The sequence below is a fragment of the Anastrepha ludens genome, chromosome 2 (assembly GCF_028408465.1).
Source record: "Anastrepha ludens isolate Willacy chromosome 2, idAnaLude1.1, whole genome shotgun sequence".
NCBI lineage: Eukaryota > Metazoa > Arthropoda > Insecta > Diptera > Tephritidae > Anastrepha > Anastrepha ludens.
The window spans coordinates 94,986,640-95,007,392 of NC_071498.1; the positions used below are offsets into that span (position 1 = coordinate 94,986,640).

Genomic DNA, 20,753 nt, shown 5'->3' on the forward strand with positions numbered 1-20,753 from the left:
TTATTTTGTATTTTTTCATTCAGTTTTTATATGGCAAATTATATTATTAAATTAAGTATATGGTAGTAATAGGAGATTTCACACTGAATCCGTTAAAGTTGTACTTGTTATTCGATAACTCGGTAAACTTTTCGAATACCGCTTCGCTCTTTTTACTCGTTAAAATGATAACTAATTTTGTAAATCAACAGACATTTACAGAAGGAATAAATTTGTCTGTTGGGTATTTTATTTATTTGAAAAAAACAATTAAAATAGTATACCCTATGATCAAAAAATACCAAGTAAATACCATCGTGCAAGCACCGTATTCAGCCCCGTGCGACTTCTTTTTGTTTCCCAAGTTGAAGTTACCACTTCGTGGAAGGAGATTTCAGTCGATAGAGATTAAAGACAATGCTACGAAGGAGCTGAAGGCCATCCCTTCGTCGGCCTACCAGGGGTGCATGGAGGATTGGGTTAAACGATGGCACATGTGTTTTTTGGCACATAAATTTACCTGAAATTTAACTCCGTTTTGTTTTATTTAAAAATTCCTGGTACTTTCTGATCATAGGGTATCACGGAAAAGTGAGAAGTCTAAAATCTCTGGCTTTGATAACCAATTCAGCTGAGAGCATATCAACATGCTCGAGCAGATAGTGTAACACTTTGTACATTTAGTAAAATAAGTTTACATAAAATACATTTAATTCTATATATACTCATTATTTTTATGCCCAAAGCCGAATAAGCCGCAACCGAATGGCTTGGTGCCAGACTACCATTCGGAAGTGCGCAGGTTTGAATCTCCAGGCATGAAACCCCAAATGATGAAAAAGTTTTTTCTAATAGCGGTCGCCCCATGGCAGGTAATGGCAAACCTTCGAGTGTATTTTTGCTGGCTTAAAATTGTAGATCCGTCTATTTGTCGAAAAACATCAAGACGCGCATCGCAAATACCAGGAGGAGCTCGGTCAAACACCAAATAAAGGGTGTAACCTCCAATTATGTATATATATATAAGCATATACAAAGGCGATTAAGCACTTCAAATGTAGGACAACACAAATCAGGTGGGCAAAATATTCTTTGCAACGTTATCAGACTTGTCATCTCGATAACTCCTTAAAATTATATTCGATAAATCTGAAATTTTACAAAACCAAAATACATGACAGAAGTTACGACTAACGAATAACAACTTAACGAGCAGGGTGTGAAAGTCCCTAATATTAAATTAAGTCCAGTGAACTCTTTGCCAGTTATATGCCAATCGAGCACGTAAACCAACATAAATCCCAGTACACTATTAAATGACAATGCGCATGTAAAACCACTTTTATCTCTCGCGTATGTTTTAATATATACATATATATTAAATATATAATAGGCACGAATACACACATACACATATTACTTATTGAGTAATAACAAGACATGAAAGAGCAGAACATTGTATACTTTGCATACATACCTACAATATTAAATTAAAAATTACCATATGGATATGTAGATTACTCTTTAGCTGTAGTATAGATCTTGTAATTTGTCTGTATGCTCCGTTCGGCAGCCATGACAGCCGGATGGGTTTGTGTGGAACTGCTATTCGGTTGGTCTCGGATAGGATGCCAGTGTAGACATGAAACATCAATTATAGAAAAAGTTTTTTCTCGCCTTTCGGTATGTGATGGCAGACCACCGAGCACATTTCTGTCAGGCAAAAGCTTCTCATAAACATCACCTGCCGTTCGGAGGCTTAGACTTAGGCCTCTCCAATTGTAAGGCAATATTAAGACCCATATCACAAATTGGAGGAGTTGCTCGCCTAAAACAATTAACAAAAAATATATTCGACAATTATATATGTATATATACTTATATATATATATGCTTTGTTTAATAGATATTGTCTTTTTTTACTATAGACATAGTGAATGAGAAGTGATTTGTAAGTATTACAATAATTTTTTATTTTACGAAATCAAAATTTTTATACACCATACCTATAAATAATATATATAGTATTGCATAATTAACTATACAACAACAAAAAAACAGTGGAGTAACATAACTTTCTGTAGTAAAGGCCATAATTTGACTCACACACTCACAATGAATGAGTAATATAATGCTACTATGGGCGTTAAAAAGCACACACTTCTTATAAGGGGCATTTTTTTTAATTTTTTGTTTTTTAATCAGCTGCAGCTATTAGTTATAATCATAATAATCGAGTACCTATGTGTGAAATGCGTTGGAAATAAAATTCTGCACCTAATGGTAATGCCACGGGTGTGTATAATTTTTATACTCTTTGCTTGTTTTCTTTTTTGTTGAAATGTTCATTGACATACAAGGACAAATTATGTGTCTTGTAGATATATGTTTTAGTATTTTCATTTTATATAAATTTGTATGTATACGAATATTTTAATTCACTCCAGTGTGTCATTTAGTACTGTAAGTAAAAATATGTGTAGAATAAGGCGATATGTATGTAAATGCCGAGTTGCACCACAATTATACGTACAACAATACCCCAAGGCTGCATGGGATTAGGAAGTGTGTTTAGACGGTAGATAACTAAATTGAATATTATATTTTCTTTAAATAATTTCGTTAACATTCATTGTTCATAGCCAGAACTGAAAAATATATTTTGTTCTGCGTTACTCCCCATCTGTTATGGCATAACTTCTCCGCACACTTGAAAAGGGAGAGCCAAGATAGCTCATGAGTAGATGCTTTACATGCTGACAACAATACTTTTTTGTACTTGTTCCACGTGCTGCCGGCTAGTAGTTTGAAGCTTTTGTTGCAATTTACTCTACGACATAATGTCTCACACTTAAAAACACCGTCTTCCTTAGCTGTATGGGAATAATTTTTGGAATGTACCTTAGTCTCTTTAAAAACCCCGAAAGTTTGAAGTTCTATTAAGAGTTAAAGCAGTTTTTTTTTTTAATTTGGATACACAAAATTTATGTAAATTAACAAAAAACTATATAATATATTATTGAACATCGTGACTAATAAGCTCATATAGATTTTTTGTTTAAAATGCGCAATATATAATCAGATATACGTAGAATACAAAAGAGAAAATAAAATTAAGCTCTTAAATTAGAAACAGTGGAAACCTTTTTAGTAATCCAATTTCCCTTTTAAATCATTTTACGTAATTCCTCTTTCACAAAATTAATTAGTTTGGCCATTTTCTGTTTTTGAAAATTAAAAAAGTAAACTTTATCCCAACACAAAACACACGCGAGTCTCATGGTGGCCCACACCCATTCCCACCACAAATCTGATACACCGCCACTGCTAGTAGTAGAGTTGGCGAATATGAAATTAAATACTGGAAACTGTCGAACTGTCAATTTACGTATAAATGAAAACTAATAATTTGTTTGCACTCATTATTTAGTGGTTTTTTAAGCATTTTCTATTTGAAGTAAAGCACAGATAAGTGAAATGAAAATTTATATACTTATTTGAACTACTACTATTGTATTTGTAATAACACATTATTGCAGCTGTGCTGCGAATTTAAAGTTAGCGTTTGTTTGTCATAAATTTAAAGAAGAAGAAAACAAATACAAATATATGTAACCTTACTCAACTATCTGTCATAATTAATAAAATAATCCTATCGATAGATGCGCAAATTATAGTGCAATCAAGAATTATCAAAATTAAAAAGAAACAATAAGCAGCAGCAAAGAAAAGCGTCTAACAACACTGTTTGAAGATAAATAAAAATGCAACTGGCCCAAAGCGAAATATCCGATTCGTCTGGCGTTCATGCTAGACCAACCAGTTTGAGGCGTTGATTTTTTACAACGGGATAAGAATTGAAGCAATGGATTTACTAATGAATTGTATTACTTACCTACAACATAACCACAAACTTTACATATTACTCATAAATTAGAGTTTAAAATGACAAAATTAAATATATATTTAAAGAAATAAATGCATATTATATACTACACATACGCAATGACGTATAACTATAAATACATACATACAGACATAGATATAATACTGATTACACATTAAAGTTTATGTAAAACGAAAAATAATATGGTTTTATTTTAACATTGAATCATCAATGGGATCAAATATTAGTTGGTATAAGAGGTGGCCAGTATCATCCATCGGTGCTTCTCATATGTTTGGTATGTTAGAATCTACTGCGGCGTCATTCTTAATGTGTTTGCGAGAGTGTTACGAGGAGACCCGATCTCTCTTGCTGCGATGGGTGAAGGATGGATTTCGAGCACAGAAATGACTTCTCATATGTCTAGAAAGTGGCTTGGCTTCTAATATAGGCTAATTGGATTGGTCCCTGGAGCAATTTTTCAGCAAAAAATGGCTGCCTTGCTGTCTCGTTATGTTCTTTTAGTTTTTCTCTCGAACACTCGAAAGGTCGCCTGGGTTTCAATGCGAATTTGCTATATACAGCCGTTAAAAATGCTAAAAAAAAAGCAAAATAATAGTCAAATCATAAAAAATGCAGGCGAAAGGGAAAAGTATGAAATAATATTTTGTTAAAAATTTTTTTTGCTTTATAACTGTTGCACAGCGTCTTTGCATTGGCATTATTAGAACTCGACCATGTTCAACAGGAATGTATTACCATGCTGCGTAGGCCTTTTTAAATAACTAATCCAAATTTATGATATTTTGCGTACTGAGTGCATCTTTTACGTCGTTCCAAAGATGTTCTGTTGGATTTAAGTCCGCAGTCGATGATGCCCAATCCAGAACAGTGATCGAATTGAAAAACTTTTTTGACTCACGCGAAATGTGCTTCGGATCATTAATACCTGCATCTATATTACCTGCAATATGATGAATTGGCCCGGTACTGTTCTTGAAAAGCAGCCCCACACCATAATTGAGCCTCCCCCGTGCTTTATGATTGCAAATGGTTTTGAGTGCAGAAACTCAATTCGGCGTTCTCGTTGCGATGCTGTTACCAGTGGCTTATTCCGTGCCTGTCGACCGTGAAGCCCTGTACCTGCCAATCGAAGCGACACTGCTCTCTTTACTATTGCCTTTTGCAGGTGAACAAAAACTTCTCGATGGATATCAGCAGCACTCTTCCTGTTTTTACAATCTAAAGAACATCCTATAAATCTGGCTAGTAGTATTTCGCGTTTTGGTATTTTCTGGGGACGTTTTCTGCTATTTTGTACTCAGAAAAATATTTCAAAACATTAACAACTATAATTTTTTAAATGTTTAATTGAAGTTGAAGTATCACCGTGAGATAAGCCGTTCTTTTGCAACTCTATGATTATTTTTCGAAGAGCTTTGACATTATTGAATCGTTTCAACTAAAGTAAAGTGCAGTAGGAATACTCTAGATACTTACTTACCAGTTACAAATTAAAACAGAAAACAATTTTCAACATTTCGGACGAAGGCCGAATAATTCTTAAGTATATTTCTCACAAAAATGTCAGTGTTCTTACTAAAACGCAAAAAATTAATACGAACCCCTCAAGAAAAATATAAAAATGAACGCGTTTCAATTGATGTGATCGCAAAAAATATATTCAAGCGAAAAAGAACCGTTAGGGCACCGTTCTCGATAAAACACCCTCATATATGGTTGCCAAAGCATCGTTCTTATAGCCCCTGATGACGCTCAAGCATGCATGTCCAGCAGGCTTATATGTGTGCGTGTCGGGTGACACTCGTACTTGCTTCGTGTCACACATACTTGTTGTCGGCTTTTGCATGATGAAAATCAAAAATTTTAGATATTAGCGTCAAGCACCCGACACGCACACATATAAGCTGCAGAACATACATGCTTGAGCGTCACCAGGAGCTATTAAGTATTTTTCAACGGCTGTACATAAGTATGTTTATATCTTGACAGTAGATACACACTTTTGTCGTCGGCCTCATAATTCACATCAGGCTTACGCTAGTAATCGTACGCTCTTTTATACTCTTACGGTATCTGTCTGATCCAGTTTACCAGCTCGAACAACATCAGATAAGAGCTCTTCACTTGATAGAAACTATGTACATTTGACATCAAATTTCTGGAAATGCTTGTTTAATTTCTATCGTTGTTATTGTAACAGCATAAACACTCCCATAAATGTTGTGAGGTTGTTGCGGGATTAACACGTTGACTGCGAACTACGAGATAACTCGTAGTATGATTTCCCTTCCAGGAAGCCAACTACGAGTTATCTCGTACTACCTAAAACTACCACTTTTTGTGTAGCTACGAGTAAAACCGTATTATAATAGTGTTAGTATCGATAAATGGCTTCTGGGGAAAGAAAAAAATTTTGGGTTTGGCTTCCATGCGCTTTTTTTTTTATTAAAAAAAAATTCATTCAATATAATGCAAAAATTCATTCAATATAATGGAAAAATTAACTCAAATACAAGAAATAAAGTAATATATTATTGTTTGTGGAAGTTTTTAAAAGAATTTTCCACACAACGCGTTTCTCGGCGTTTTTTTTTTTTCTCATACACGACATGGCTTTGTCGGACGCTGTTTTTTTTCGTTGGTGGTAAACACTCTAAATAATGGAGCTCTTTATATCTATTTTTTTTTAAAACTGGTTGAAAATCTCCAATCAACGCCAAGACGAATTCTTCTCTGAACTTTATCACTTTTATTTTAGATGAAGTTACTTTTTGGTAAATTCTGTGAGCATTTTGTATATACATATATCTCTATAATATGAAGTGAAACCTTTTTGTGCCATCTAATAGTCTTTCTTAGAGATGAGTAGTACGAAATCATTTGATCTGATCGGTCAATGCCAGACATTCCATTATTGTAATCTCGAATTATATTCGGTTTCATAGAAATTCTTCCATTGCGATTGGGCACCTCTACCATTTCAATAGCGTGCATGTTTGAAATGGAAAGGACTTCTCGTTTGTCTTTCCATTTGCATACAGTAACAGGACCATTTGACTGCCAAAAACACTCCCCTCTTTTTAGTTTACGATTTACCACATCTTTGGGGTTTCCTTTTCTGTTACTTCGTAGGGTTCCACACACATAAGTTTTTCGTGTATATAACAGTTTTGTAAGACTAACTGAATTATAAAAATTATCCATGTAAAGCGCGTAGCCTTTATCGAGATAGTCCTCAAGTAAATGTAAAACAACGTCAGCAGTGTGACCACATTATGGGTAGTTTCCTCAGATTTTCCGCTGTAAATTTTTATTTTTATTACAAGACCGTCGGACTCACATAGTTCATATAGTTTGACACCATATTTGTGTTTTTTATTTTTTATGTATTGGCGGAAAAGCAATCTTCCCCGCCATAGCATCATGGATTCGTCAATACAAATATTTTTACTTGGTACATAGTTTTCACGCATAACATCGTTGAAATGATTTAGGATTGGTCTCACCTTGTATAATCTGTCGGTAGATGGTTGAGAGTTATCAACCAAATGAAAATAACGAAGTATCAACTGGAATCGATTGCGGCTCATATGTGTGCGCCAAAAGTTTACATTATATAGCTTGTTTGAGTTCCAGTAATTTTCTATTGTTGGAAAAGTACAAGGTCCCATTTGCAATAAAAGTGCAATAAAAACTTTCATCTCTGTAGCACTTACGTCTTGCCAATTTGATATCCTTTTAGATTTTTTTATAGCATTTTGATTCCCATTTTCCAATGTTGCAATTTCTTGCGCAGCATATAAATTAGTTTGTTCTACCAGTAATGCAAGAAACTCATCCGAAAAAAATAAATCCACCAGCGTTTTACTGTAAAATTTGATGTATCTAATTTCACACCAACATTTTCTTCGAAAAGAAATAATTGAGGATTGTGTTGAACTTCTGTCCACAAATCATCATTCTCATTTGACGTTGTTGCTTGAAAATCATCGTCATTATTATCAGATTCACTATCTTTTGTATTCTCAGAAGGCTCATAAATGTCGTTACTACCATCGCTGAAATCATCTTCTGAATCACTTAGATTTGCGTTGTACTCAATTTCACTTTGATTCAGTGACCTTTTCTTATCCATATTGGGTTCTTGATAATTATACCAGTAGTTTTAGAGAATGTTTATAAATCTAAAAAGAAAGAAAGTAATAATAAAATTATGATAATTATAATAAATAATAATAACTATAAAACAAAATACTATAGAAAGCAAAAAGATGTTTTTTTTTAGGAAAAAGGAGATAATTCGTAGCGAGTTCTTTCCCAGACGCCAACTAGGAGATAACTCGTAGGTCTTTTTTTCTCCTTTAAAAAACATCATTTTTGATTTTTGATGACACCAATGATCTAAAAATAGAGTTTTTAGTAATATAATGTGAAAAAATCAAAATGTTATTTTTAGCCAGTTTTCTGAAAATGGCCTTGGCAGTCACGTGTTAACAGTCTTTGGTCAGATATACATAAATCTGGGTCGTAACTAGTAACTTAGAACCGACTGTCATGAGAACGTTTTCCGTTTATGTCGAAGATGATACTTTCATGGTAATTTTTTCATACTCTAAGCTTTAAAGATACCAAGTGGAATCATAGCTGTATAAAAGTGTATCAGTTAATTGAATTACACCCAGACTGGAATATTAGTTTTGCTGATTAGGAAAATCATACTTATTTGCAATTCGGCATATTTCTTGCATATTTAGGCATCTCATCTTCTGCGATAATGTCAACCTTGCTTATATGTATGTACATATATAGGTACACTTTCCTTAAATGGTTTGGACGCTTTGGGGAAATTATCATCCAAGAATTTTTAAATTTTATCATTGGTAGTCGGCAATGACAAACCTCCGAGTGTATTTCTGTCATGAAAAAGCTCCTCATAAAAATATCTGCCGTTCGGAGTCGGCTTGAAACTGTACGTCCCTCTATTTGTGGAACAACATCAAGGCGCACACCACAAAATACGAGGAGGAGCTCGGCCAAACACCCAAAAAGGGTGAACGCACCAATTATATATATATATATAGTCGGTTGTATGTGGCGGGTTCCCAGTCCAGTGCCTAACCCAATCTGAGGATTTAAAAAAAGAAGTCCATTTATATTTAGCGAACCGTTTGCTGCAATAAATACCACCGCTTTCAGTTGTTGTTGTAGCAGCATAAACATTCCCCATACTTACGGTGAATGCTGCTGGAGCGACAGTCCTTGGCCGGATATAAATCCGGCTCGTTTCGGTAACGTAGAACCGACTGTCGTGGAAACGCTTTCAGTCGCATCTACTGGTATCTAGCCGACTTTTATGCAGAACATGTCGAAATTGAACTACCACGGTTCGCCTTTTTACTTTAGCCCACCCCTTGTGTAGTTGGTTCACAGAAGGCGAAAGTTGTGAGATGCTTGAAGCATATGCACAAGTAAAATTTCCTGTCACTGCCAAGTGAATGCTCGTCAATAATGTAAACGTGCATTAATCGGACATCCATCATCCTATTGCCACTTGCCTGTCTTTTAACAACATCGTGTAAATAAATACTATAAAATTCTAGGCCAAGTTAGCAAATGCATTCCCTAAGGGGGTTTTAATTAAGTTTTCCCTCCAAATGTTTGCGTGTTGTCCGCAAATAGTTATATAGTTATAGTTTTATGTCTCTTTGGTAAATTTTCTTTTTTAACAGAAAGATTTTCATTATTTGGCAGATGGGTTTCGATTCCTCTAATTTGAAACATTTTTGGCTATGTACATATACTTTTGTACCAATTTTTTGCGTAACTCATTTTGATCAAATATTTTATTTATCAAGTTTGCGTACTGATAAAGAATGTCATTGCTACTGGCACTCTTTATATTATTAAGAAATGGTTTTTACGACCTTTTATATTTTCGCATAGAGATTTGTGCTTATTTTGTATCCCTTTTCCGGTTCATGTAATAAAATGTAAATAAAAAATGATTGCTTTTATCCCATAATTGAATAATGAAAAGATTTAAAAATTGAAGTGCATTCATTTTGAATGAAGCTGCGGTTATTTCGTAGCCACGTAAGCACTGCTATTAATATGAACATAACTGTATATAAATTTGTATTTTAAATATTCCCTGTATTTTCTAAATGTACCAATAAGACGAATTTCGTATTTGTTACCATAGAATTAATATTTCCCTTATATTTTGGTGGCAACATTGATACGTAAATAAAAAGCAACAACGTCACTTCTACTGCACGGATTTTCCATTTCCATTTGCATTCCATTTGTGAAACATCATAGATTTTAACTTTAAATATAGTATACAAAATAATTTCCATATCAAAAGTGAAGTGTTATTTGCAGAGGAGATATCGCAAAGTTCACCTAACATACGAATGAAATGCATTTACACTGACGTAAAGTAAGCAAGCGCTCTTTGTTGTGTCGGAATTCCTAGAGCGACCACGACAAAGGCTGAGGAGTATAGTGGCAGTCGAATCTTTTGCACCATTATCAGCAACGCGATGACCTACTATGCGCACAGTGGTGATCTAGTAAACCTAAATGTTGGAGGACAGCGGTAAGTCTCTTGTTGGTTGGAACGAATGTCGCTCAGCTGGCAAAGATACATACATATAAACACATTTATAGGCTTGATTTGTTGAGTTGTCAATAAACGCTATATGTATGCTTACCAGTTGGCGATTGTGCTTTATTTTGGCAGTTTTTGGTTTTATTTTATTATAGTTTGACAAATACATTGTAGATTTTCTACTTCTCGCCAAACGCTGACGTGGATACCTGATACATTTTTTACGGCACTGTTGAGCGGGCGAATTTCCAGCTTACGCGATGAAACTGGCGCTATATTCATTGATCGAGACCCCACTTTGTTCTCAATCATTCTCAACTATTTACGAACCAAGGATATCGATATCAAAAACTGTGAAATACGCGCACTGCGGCACGAATCTGAGTATTATGGTATCACGCCGCTTATTAAGCGTCTAGCATTGTGCGAAGACTTAAACCATTCATCATGTGGTGATGTGCTCTTTTATGGATATTTACCACCGCCGTTGATGCCTCACAATGATGCACTTAATGCAACAGTTGTGTCGTCAGGCACTGCTGCGCCAGAAGAACGTCCATCTGCTGGCGCCGATTTGCCCTCTTATAGAACATCCAATAGTAGTGGTATAAATGCTGCAGGTGCAACCAACGCATACAGTTCCACAGTCCCACAGGAACCTTGCTTGCCTTCGACTTCATCAGGTTTGGTATCGGGATCACCGGCAAATGCGCGTCCTGGATCGATGGTTCGCGTGCCCGAAACTGCTTCTGCATCCAGCAGACACTCATCCTCACATTCGCGAAACTCTTCATGGGATTTGAGGTGCGGACGCACAAACAACAATGTCGGTGGTGAAATACGTAACTGGACAAATGCCGGGTCTTCGTCGACACATTCACGCACCGCTTCACTCGATTTCATGCGGCATTCGCGTAATTCATCAGCCGATCTGAATAAGCTTATACGAAACGATGTAGGATTGGTATTTAGTCCCACATTGAACTCCAACTGGGTCGATCCAATGCGTGTTCAGATAATTAAGGCGCACCAGAATTGGATTGCGGTGGCTTATGCCCATTTTGTGACTTGCTATCGCGTGAAGGACTCAAGTGGTTGGCAACTAGTGTTTACGTCGCCCCATATAGATTCAACTATTGAACGAATGGCGATCAATTCAAAAGTGAACACTTCTACCGCCGAACCAACTCCTAGCAAAATGGTAGCAATTTCATACGGCAGCCAAATACGTTTATGGAGCATACATGAGGGAGGGAATAAGACCGATATTGGAACATTCAACCTGAATGTACGAGTAGAATATTTGTTTTTTATTGGCAGCCAATTAGTGGCGTTATCTTCGTCTGGAAAAATAGGTGTGTGGCACGCCATGACTCAGCACTGGCAGATTCAAGATTTGGTACCGGTTCTATCTTTTGACTCAGCAGGATCATTTTTACTGTTGGGTTGCAATAATGGCTCAATTTATTATATAGGTGAGTGGAGTAAAACGTAAGAAATAATAGTTTAGTGATTTAAAATGAAAGATTTTGAATTTTCTTAAAATAAATATTTTCTACCGATTTAGATATGCAAAAGTTTCCTTTGCGCATGAAGGATAATGACTTATTAGTGACTGAATTATATAAAGACCCGATATTGGATCCCATTACAGCTATTTCTGTGTATCTTACTCCAAAAACTTCAAGTAAGTGTTTGCTTTTTACTTTTTAAAAAAGTTAATGTAAACAATTGACTAATAACGTAATGACTCAGGCATAAGTGGAAATTGGATAGAGATAGCGTATGGCACGAAATCGGGAGCAGTACGAATTATTGTACAACATCCGGAGACCGCCGGTCATGGACCACATTTATTTGAAACATTTAATGTACACCAAAGTCCAGTAACCAAGGTAAATGTCTGAGTTGCCATTGAGCCATTGTTACAGTTAGCCTGACTATTTTCAGGTTATACTGCTGGAAGCATATCTGGTTTCCGTATGCAACGAATATCATCACGTACGCACCTGGTCACTGACCCGTTTTCGTGGCATGCTCTCTACACAACCGGGCTCCACGCCTGAGGCCTCCTTTAAAATTGTATCACTCGAAGCCACTGATTCACATTACAGCTATGCGGCCGGCAACGATTTTGGACCCTATGGCTATTACAACGAAGATATTTTTGTGCAAAAAGTAGTGCCTGAAACGGATCAGCTTTATGTGCGCTTGGCTTCGAATGGTGATCGCGTCTGTATTATAAAATCAGTAGATGGCTCAACTATTACTTCATTCTGCGTAGACGAGTGTGAAGTGTCATCACGTATGGGCTCACGCTTCATTCTGACGGGTCACTGTAACGGTGCCATTCAAATGTGGGATCTTACAACGGCGTTGGCGTTATTTTCGAAAGGTGAACCTCAGCAGAAAACATCTGGCGGACCCGACACACATGAGCTTCTCCGCCTACTTGACCAATGTGAGATCAGCAATAGCCTCAGCTCAACGCCTTGTATGTCACCGTGTCTGTCAGTGGTTGGAGGCGTGGCAAATGCCACAATAGCACGTATGAAATCGAGCAACGTAGCTTTGTTGAATCAATTGCACAACACGCATCAGCAACAAGTTGCTCCACTACAGCAGCAACCCCAAGCTCAAGTACAGCAATCAGTTGTCAATGCAGCAGTGCAACTGTTGCAGCAACAGCAGCCGCAACAACAGCAATTACAAACACAACAGCAGCAACAACAACATCCTCAAACGCAGCAGGGAGCGCCAAGCAATGGTAGTAACGACGAATGAAATGCGGAAGCGGCGTGTGCAGTGGCAGCGGTAGCTGTTGCTGCTGCAGAGGCGGCGTTGGTCGGGCGCGTTTCATCGTTTCTCACATTTAGCTTAGAGTTAGAGTTCATTGCCGAAATGCTGCAAATATTCCTCTGCTTGATTATATACATTTTCATATTACCGTATACAGCGGCAACTACGGTGCGACGACCCTAAACATACCGTGTCTTGTCCCGTGTCTGGGGCGAATGGAGGTAAAGTGGCAACCCCTTCTTCATTTTTGTTGTCGAGATGTTATTTATCGAGTTTTTATGTCTCATGGTTTTTATACATATATTTCCTTAGTTTTCTCTAAGTGATTTTAAATGCGCTTCGCGACAAATCATTCGTACAATATTTACTTGTACAATCACTACATACATGTTTGAGATTTATTGCGCACAGATTTGCCCGAAATATATCGAAATATACACATAAAAATAGGTTTATTGCTATTAGTTCTAAATTTTTCCATGTGTTATTTATTTACATACGTATACACGTTATCTTAAATATATAAAAAAGAGAAAATGAATCTGCTCAAAACATAATATTTTAGATCGAAAACGTGTGTTTGGAATAAGTGGAACGCTTTATAAAACAGCTTGTGTATCTGTTGTTGTAGCAGCATAAACATTCCCCATACATATGTATATGGGGAATGCTGCTGAAGTGACAGTCCTTGGCCGGATATAAATCCGGGTCGTTCCGGTAACGTAGAACCGACTGTCGTGGGAACGCATGTGTAAAAATAGTATCTGTATTTTGAAGTGGTTAATAACAATGGAAATTCATAAAAATTCGTAAAATGCATAATTTTATCAGATGTTGACGATCGTTGATAAGTTTCAACTTGAGAAGTTTTTTGGTGTAATCACTCTAGACGTAAACTAAAGTTACGTAAGAACTTAAAGTTGTTTACTTAAGGTGTCAAATCAGCTTACATGCAGATCCTCATGTCAAGTAAATAAGAGCCCGCAATTTTTTTACTTGTTTTTCTTCAATTAAATGCGAAATCCAATTAAATGCCTGGCATTTATATTTTTAATATTTATTTCAATGATAACTGTGCCTAGGTTTTCCGCTCGATGTTTTGTGTTTTGATTATTTTTCGTTTGATGATTAGAATTTCGTGAAACTTATTTAAGCAGTAATTTCTTTGCTTGTAAGTCTATTAAATTTTCGAGTAATTTTAAAGTGTTGATTTTATTTATCGCTCGGCATGGGCCTTAATACAAACTGCCATTAAAGTGAATCGCTGAGTCTCAGCAATAAATAATATCGTAAAAATTAAGAAAAGCTGTTACACAAACCTGTCAGACAAGAAAAACCAAAAGTTATGGGTTTGTTCGAGCTGTAATAATTGTGGCAGTGTTACTTTTTATGAGATAGCAACGTTCTGTCACATAATATCTGCAGCAATGCCAATATCACCGTTCTGTCCGTAAAATGTTGGGAATCTGATGGTCATCACTAGCTAATCAAGCGCAATATAAAATGTTTCATTACGGAGGAGAAAAGTAAGTTTTTATTTAATAAATACCGTTTTGAAGTTTAATATGGTTTTCTAACAAAAAATTAAGTTTACACGAAATGAAGTTATTGGCCCAGTCGGCCATTACAAAAGTAAAGGGGTCGCAATATTGTTATAATTGCGATAACCATCTGCTAAATTTCGTTCTGATCTAGAAAAAAATGCAACTTATCAGTGTGAAAAGGTCGTGTGAAACAAATTTTGGCCGGTGGCAATCGACTAGTTCGGGGAAAATTAAGTCAAAACCAGCATACGAGTATGTTGTGGTTCGATGATTGGAGAAATCTTATATTTTCAGACGTTGATTATTTTAATGATGGGTCCTGAGTGTTTTTCTACCAAGCGAAACTTTGAAGGAGGTTCAGGTCGTGATTAACAATGAGCTGTATAAGCGTTACGACGACATAGACATAGCGCAGCAAATAAAGAATCAGCGGCTACAAAAGTATTTGATGCGGTACTAGCCGGTGGAAGCAGAGGGAGAGGAAGGCCTCCTCTGCGCTGGAAGATCAGGTGGAGAAGCCTTTGGCTTTACTTGGAGTTTCCAACTGGCGTTTAAGTTTATTTAAAACATGTCAATCGCAAACTCCATATTCCAGCAGGTAATGTGGAGCAACCTTTGTTTTCGAGTATACGCCGGAAGACATACGTTGCAGTCGCTAAAAGAGCTGCGTAATGTCGTTATGGAAGAATGGTTTCGAATACTCCTTTCAGAGTATTGTTGTTCTGAGTTCAAACTAGATTTTTGAAGGGATAAATAAATCTGGGCTGCCCCTCGGAGTTTATTAATTTAAGTTTTTTTTTTCGAATTCCCATTTAAGTTCATTGTTTTTATTTGTTTCACTCCTAATAAATATTGCCACATAATATGAAAAAAATAATGTTTTATAGTTTTTAATTCAAAAGTTTTGAAGGAAAAAACAGGTGCCTTTAATTGAATTTATGGCAGTGTACTTCTAACAAAAAGTAGTTCCTGTAACTCAATCCTAACTCAATACTTTTAAAATATCCACATTTATGGTAAAAAATTTCACATTAAACAAATTTATGCAACAAATTAATATCACAAAAATCTTGTAAGGCTTTTTGAATTAAAAACAAAAATGTTCATATGGTAGCATGATTGATTTACGGGATGCGCAGAAGGACACTTGAAGCTTGGTAAAATTGATTTGTCTGTAGCAATGGAATAAAGCTGCAATTAGCGGTGCCGTAGCCATAGCCATAACTGTAACCGCAACATTACAGCATTTGTCGATTAGTCATGCCGTAACCATAAACAGCTGATATTTGCATTTTCTCATAAAAACAATGATAATTTTCCACTAAGTTAATTAATTTATCGTCGTTCATTTCTTATATTCAAATTTGTATTGCAAATATCAAAATAAATGTAAAGTATTTCACATCTGTTTACGGTTACGAGGAAAAACCAAAATTAAATACAGGTAACCCTCCTATAACGCGGTACTTCTATAGCGCGATTTCGCTACAACGCGGTTTGCGAATTGCGGAATGTTTCTTATAACGCGACTCCTACAACGCGATTTTTAAGCATTTTTTAAATACATATTCTATAAACTGTATTCTATAAACACACAATTATCAAAAATTACTTGTGTATATGTGTATATCTATTATTTGTAGTCTCATAAAGAAATAATAATATGTTTGTATTATACATATGTACATACTAAAAGTGTTTGAATGTTTGTATGCACTATGGAATTTTGCAAACCGCAATTTTTTCAAACATTTACACACACGTTTTTAGATAAAACAAGGGGTTTCCCCGAAAATTAACTCTTGAGCACTGTTGCCAACTCCCTCTGAGTAACGAGAGCTAAAACACCTAAAAAAAGAGCTAAAAAGAGCTAGAAAATTAAAAAAAAAGAGCTAAACAAAGAGCTAAGAGCTAAACAAAATATTTGAGAGCTAACGAGCAAAAAAAAGAGCTAGATCTAGCTCTGAAAGAGCTAAATTGGCAACAGTGCTCTTGAGAATGTTTTTGGAAATTTGATTTGGTTTAGTCATTCACAGTAAGTCGTGAAGAGGAGTTGAAACAGATAAATAGATTTTATAATCGGTGAGTTTCTGTTAAACTTTTTTTATAACTTAAATTAATTAATTTGTAATTTAGGCCATAAAAATGCCAAAAGCAAAGGAAAACGCATCAGTAAAACGAAAGTTTATCACGATTGAAACCAAAATTCAAATTTTGAATCGGATTCAAAATCAAGAGAGAATAGCTGATGTTGCTAGACATTTTAAATTAAACGAGTCCACGATAAGAACCATAAAAAAAAAACGAAGATAAAATTAGAAATTCGGTATCATTCGGATCATCGGTCCTCGCAAAAATCACTTCTCGGCCAAGGACGAAGATAATAGAAAAAATGGAACAATCGCTAACGGTATGGATAGAAGATATGACGCAAAAGCGGTTGCCTTTGGATGGGAATATAATTCAACAGAAAGCATTAAAAATATTCAATTATTTAAAGGAAACAGGACAATCAACAACCGACGAAGATAACCACCAATTCGTGGCTAGCAAAGGTTGGTTTGAAAAGTTCAAAAAACGGCACGCTCTACATAACTTGAAAATTCAGGGTGAAACAGCATCCGCAGATGCTGATGCGGCGAATAAATATCCTGAACAGTTCATAAAAATTATTGAAGAACATGGTTATTTGCCAGATCAAATATTTAACGCTGATGAGACAGGTTTGTGGTGGAAAAAAATTCCATCAAGAACTTTTATTTCGAGGAACGAAAGAGGAGCTCCTGGCTTTAAGGTTTCTAAGGACCGAATAACATTGTTACTTTGCAGTAATGCATCTGGTGATTTTATAACAAAACCAATGTTTATTAACAAGTCATTAAATCCACGTTGCATGAAAGGAAACAATAAAAACAATCTTCCAGTGTATTGGAGAGCGAACAAAAAAGCATGGATGACTGCCAAACTATTTAATGAGTGGTTCTATCATTGCTTTGTTCTCGACGTAGAAAACTATCCAAAAAAAAAAAGAACTTGGCATTTAAAGTTTTGCTACTTTTAGATAATGCACCAGCTCATGCAACTGATTTAAGTCATCCAAATATTCAAGTTGAGTTTTTACCGCCCAATACTACATCAATATTACAACCTTTAGATCAAGGAATAATATCAACCTTTAAAGCATGCTACATACGCAAATCATTTGAATTAATATTAGAGAAGATAGAATCATTGAATATAACGGTCAAAGAAGTCTGGAAACAGTTCTCAATTTTAGATTGCTGTGAAATCGTCAGCAAATCACTCAAAGACATTCGTCAATCAACACTGAGAGCTTGCTGGAAAGCACTTTTGCTAGAGGTTGTAGTACAGGAAACTGTTGTTAATCTCGTTGAGGATGAATATGAAAACGTAGTGAGACTGGCAAACGTAATAAAAGGCGATGGATTTGACGAAATAAATGTGGCTGATATTCGAGAATTAGTTGTGGACGACGAATTAAATGAAGTAGATTTAGCAGCAATGACAAGTGAAGCATTATCGATTGAAGAAAGCTCTGACGACCTCTCTGACACCGAAATCAAAAACTTTTCGCTAAAAAGTGTGGAGAAACTTTTAAATCTGGCGAAGGAGTTGGAAGAGTATGTTTTGGAAAACGATCCTCTAAATAGTAGAGCAGAAATGTTCAAAAGAAATCTTGAACATGATTTATCTGCCTACCAGGAAATCTATAAAGATTTACGAAGTAGGACAAAGCAGACATCAATAAAAGATTTTTTAAGACCAGCAATAATAGCTGAACCGGATCAATGTGATAGTGGGTCAAGCTCGGATTTTGAAATAGGACGACCAAGAGCAAAACGTTTGAAGCAAATTATAATAAGCGAGGACGAGGAAGCGGATTTGTAGAAAGTTGAGATTTAAAATCCTCTGAAATATGTAGATTTGAAAATCCGTGTCTATTTTTCCCAGATTTTATTTTCCTTAGTTTTATGTTATTTAAATAAATGAATTGCTTTTTGCTGGTTAATTAAATGAATTAATTTATGTTATTATATTGAAATAGACAAATAGAAAAATATCTTTGAAAAAATAAATTTTTTTTATTCGATGAAAGGTCTAATATAATTAATTCGGCTGAGAAAACTTTAAAATGTTACTTGCGTGATATTGTTTAAGAAAAGGAAAAATGGAGGAAAAAAAAGTTTCCTACAACGCGATTTTCCTACAACGCGGAGTTTTTCAGGAACCAATTAATCGCGTTGTAGGAGGGTTACCTGTAGTTACATACGGCTACGGTTATGGTTATGGCGTTATGGTCCGGCATCTATAACCGTTTATAGTGATGCCCATTTGTTGGATCAGAACAGCTGATTTCTATTGTTACGGTACTGCACTACTAAGACCAACTTAAGTGTAATGCACGAGGAATACTACGTTGCTACCAAGGCGAATTTATTACAGGTGACAGCAAACACATATAAGTAAAACCCTACATGTATTTGTTGTTGCGCTTGGTGCAAGCATCATGTCAAAACCAGCAAGCAAATGTAAACATACGAATGTAAACATACCAATACATACAAACAAAGCATATCATTTTGACGTAAGCCATACCTACGGTGAAAAATTCAGCTGGGTGAATGCTGTCACCTTATTAAATCCGCCTTGGTTGCCATGATGCAAAGAATAATGAGATGGCGCCCATCGTGGTCCCGTTACTTTGCGTTAAGCGAATTTGACAACTAGTTACGTGATTTTAGCTCCAGTATGGCCAGATTACCATTTTCGTAACTTGATTTAGCATTTTTTTTTTGTTATTTTTATTATTTTTTGTCTCGGAGTTTTAGTTCTTTCTTCATGACATTTTTCTAGCTGTTCTAATTAAAATGTCATGTTTATAATTTTGTAAAATATACATTTTTTAATAATTATTTAAATAATTCACTCAGTTTTATTTAGCTTTACTTTTTTTTAACATCTGGTGGCATTGCCCGCGATTGCCGGTGTTGTTGGTGTTCTTCTGCTTTCGGCAGTCAAATCTCTCTCTCGCTACTGCAGAGTTGCCTAGCTTTGGATATAAAAACGCACTAAATGCCCATTTAAAGAAAATAAAACACGAAATTTTTATTGTGTTAAGTAAGAACTTTGTATGCGTGACAAATTGTCTGTAGAATGTGCGTTTTTTTTTTAAATAAATGTGTTATGCTTATGTACAATTTAATTTATGAGTTTTTTTTGTTAAGCGAAATTCTTTTGTTAAGGAAACGACTTTTTTGCTATATTTGAAGTTATGTAACTAGATAAGGTACTCTTTTTGTAAAAATGTCAGTATGGTTTCTTTAGTATTTTCTGGTATTTTGTTGGTTATTTTTACTATGAATACACCTCTTGATGCTCTATGTCTCACTAAGGATTGATGACCGGAAGAAACGATTACACCTCTATGGTTTCAATTCGCATTCAATAAATTCAAAGGCTTTTTAAAATGTGTAAAAAGGTTTTCAATCTTAAGAAGAGTTGAGAGAGGGGCATTTAATATTTTTGCATAGCCTTAAATGGAGCCAAAAATTAAATTTGCACTTTCAAATTATCAAATTTTATAAGAGTAAAAAACTTTTCATTAGCACTAAAATCTTCTCAGAGTGGCCTTTTTTAAACTTCTTTTGTATAATAATACAGTTTTTTTTCAACTTAAGTCTCGGTAGCCTTAAATTAAAAACAAAAAGAAACAAACACCAAACTTAAAAATTGTCGCATTTTCGGTATAAAAAAGCACTAAATTTATTGCGAAGAGCAAATGGTTGGCAATACTGCACAACTCTGCAAACGTGACGTCACGTACGCTCTGATGGGCGCAATCTTCTTTCTATCATTCTTGCTTGGTTGCTACTATTATCTCACGCGT

The 20,753-nt window shown here is 35.4% G+C and overlaps 2 protein-coding genes and 1 long non-coding RNA gene across 3 annotated transcripts; 2 read left to right on the forward strand and 1 right to left on the reverse strand.

The window, feature by feature from the left end:
* Nucleotides 1-3,912: 3,912 nt before the first annotated feature.
* On the reverse strand, nt 3,913-6,133 carry LOC128854807 (uncharacterized). Its single transcript, XR_008453649.1, has 2 exons — nt 5,370-6,133; nt 3,913-4,461 (listed from the first exon to the last, which is right to left on the reverse strand). It is a non-coding gene; the product is annotated as an uncharacterized LOC128854807 (long non-coding RNA).
* Nucleotides 6,134-10,125: 3,992 nt separating this feature from the next.
* On the forward strand, nt 10,126-13,858 carry LOC128854808 (SH3KBP1-binding protein 1). Its single transcript, XM_054089215.1, has 5 exons — nt 10,126-10,490; nt 10,677-11,977; nt 12,070-12,189; nt 12,258-12,397; nt 12,453-13,858. The coding sequence occupies exons 1-5, from the start codon at nt 10,435-10,437 to the stop codon at nt 13,284-13,286; spliced, it is 2,451 nt and encodes an 816-aa protein (XP_053945190.1). The 5' UTR covers nt 10,126-10,434; the 3' UTR covers nt 13,287-13,858.
* A 3,379-nt stretch (nt 13,859-17,237) lies between these two features.
* Nucleotides 17,238-18,754, forward strand: LOC128871161 (tigger transposable element-derived protein 1-like). The gene is made up of 2 exons (XM_054113311.1): nt 17,238-17,568; nt 17,907-18,754. The coding sequence occupies exons 1-2, from the start codon at nt 17,238-17,240 to the stop codon at nt 18,752-18,754; spliced, it is 1,179 nt and encodes a 392-aa protein (XP_053969286.1).
* The last annotated feature ends 1,999 nt before the right edge of the window (nt 18,755-20,753 follow it).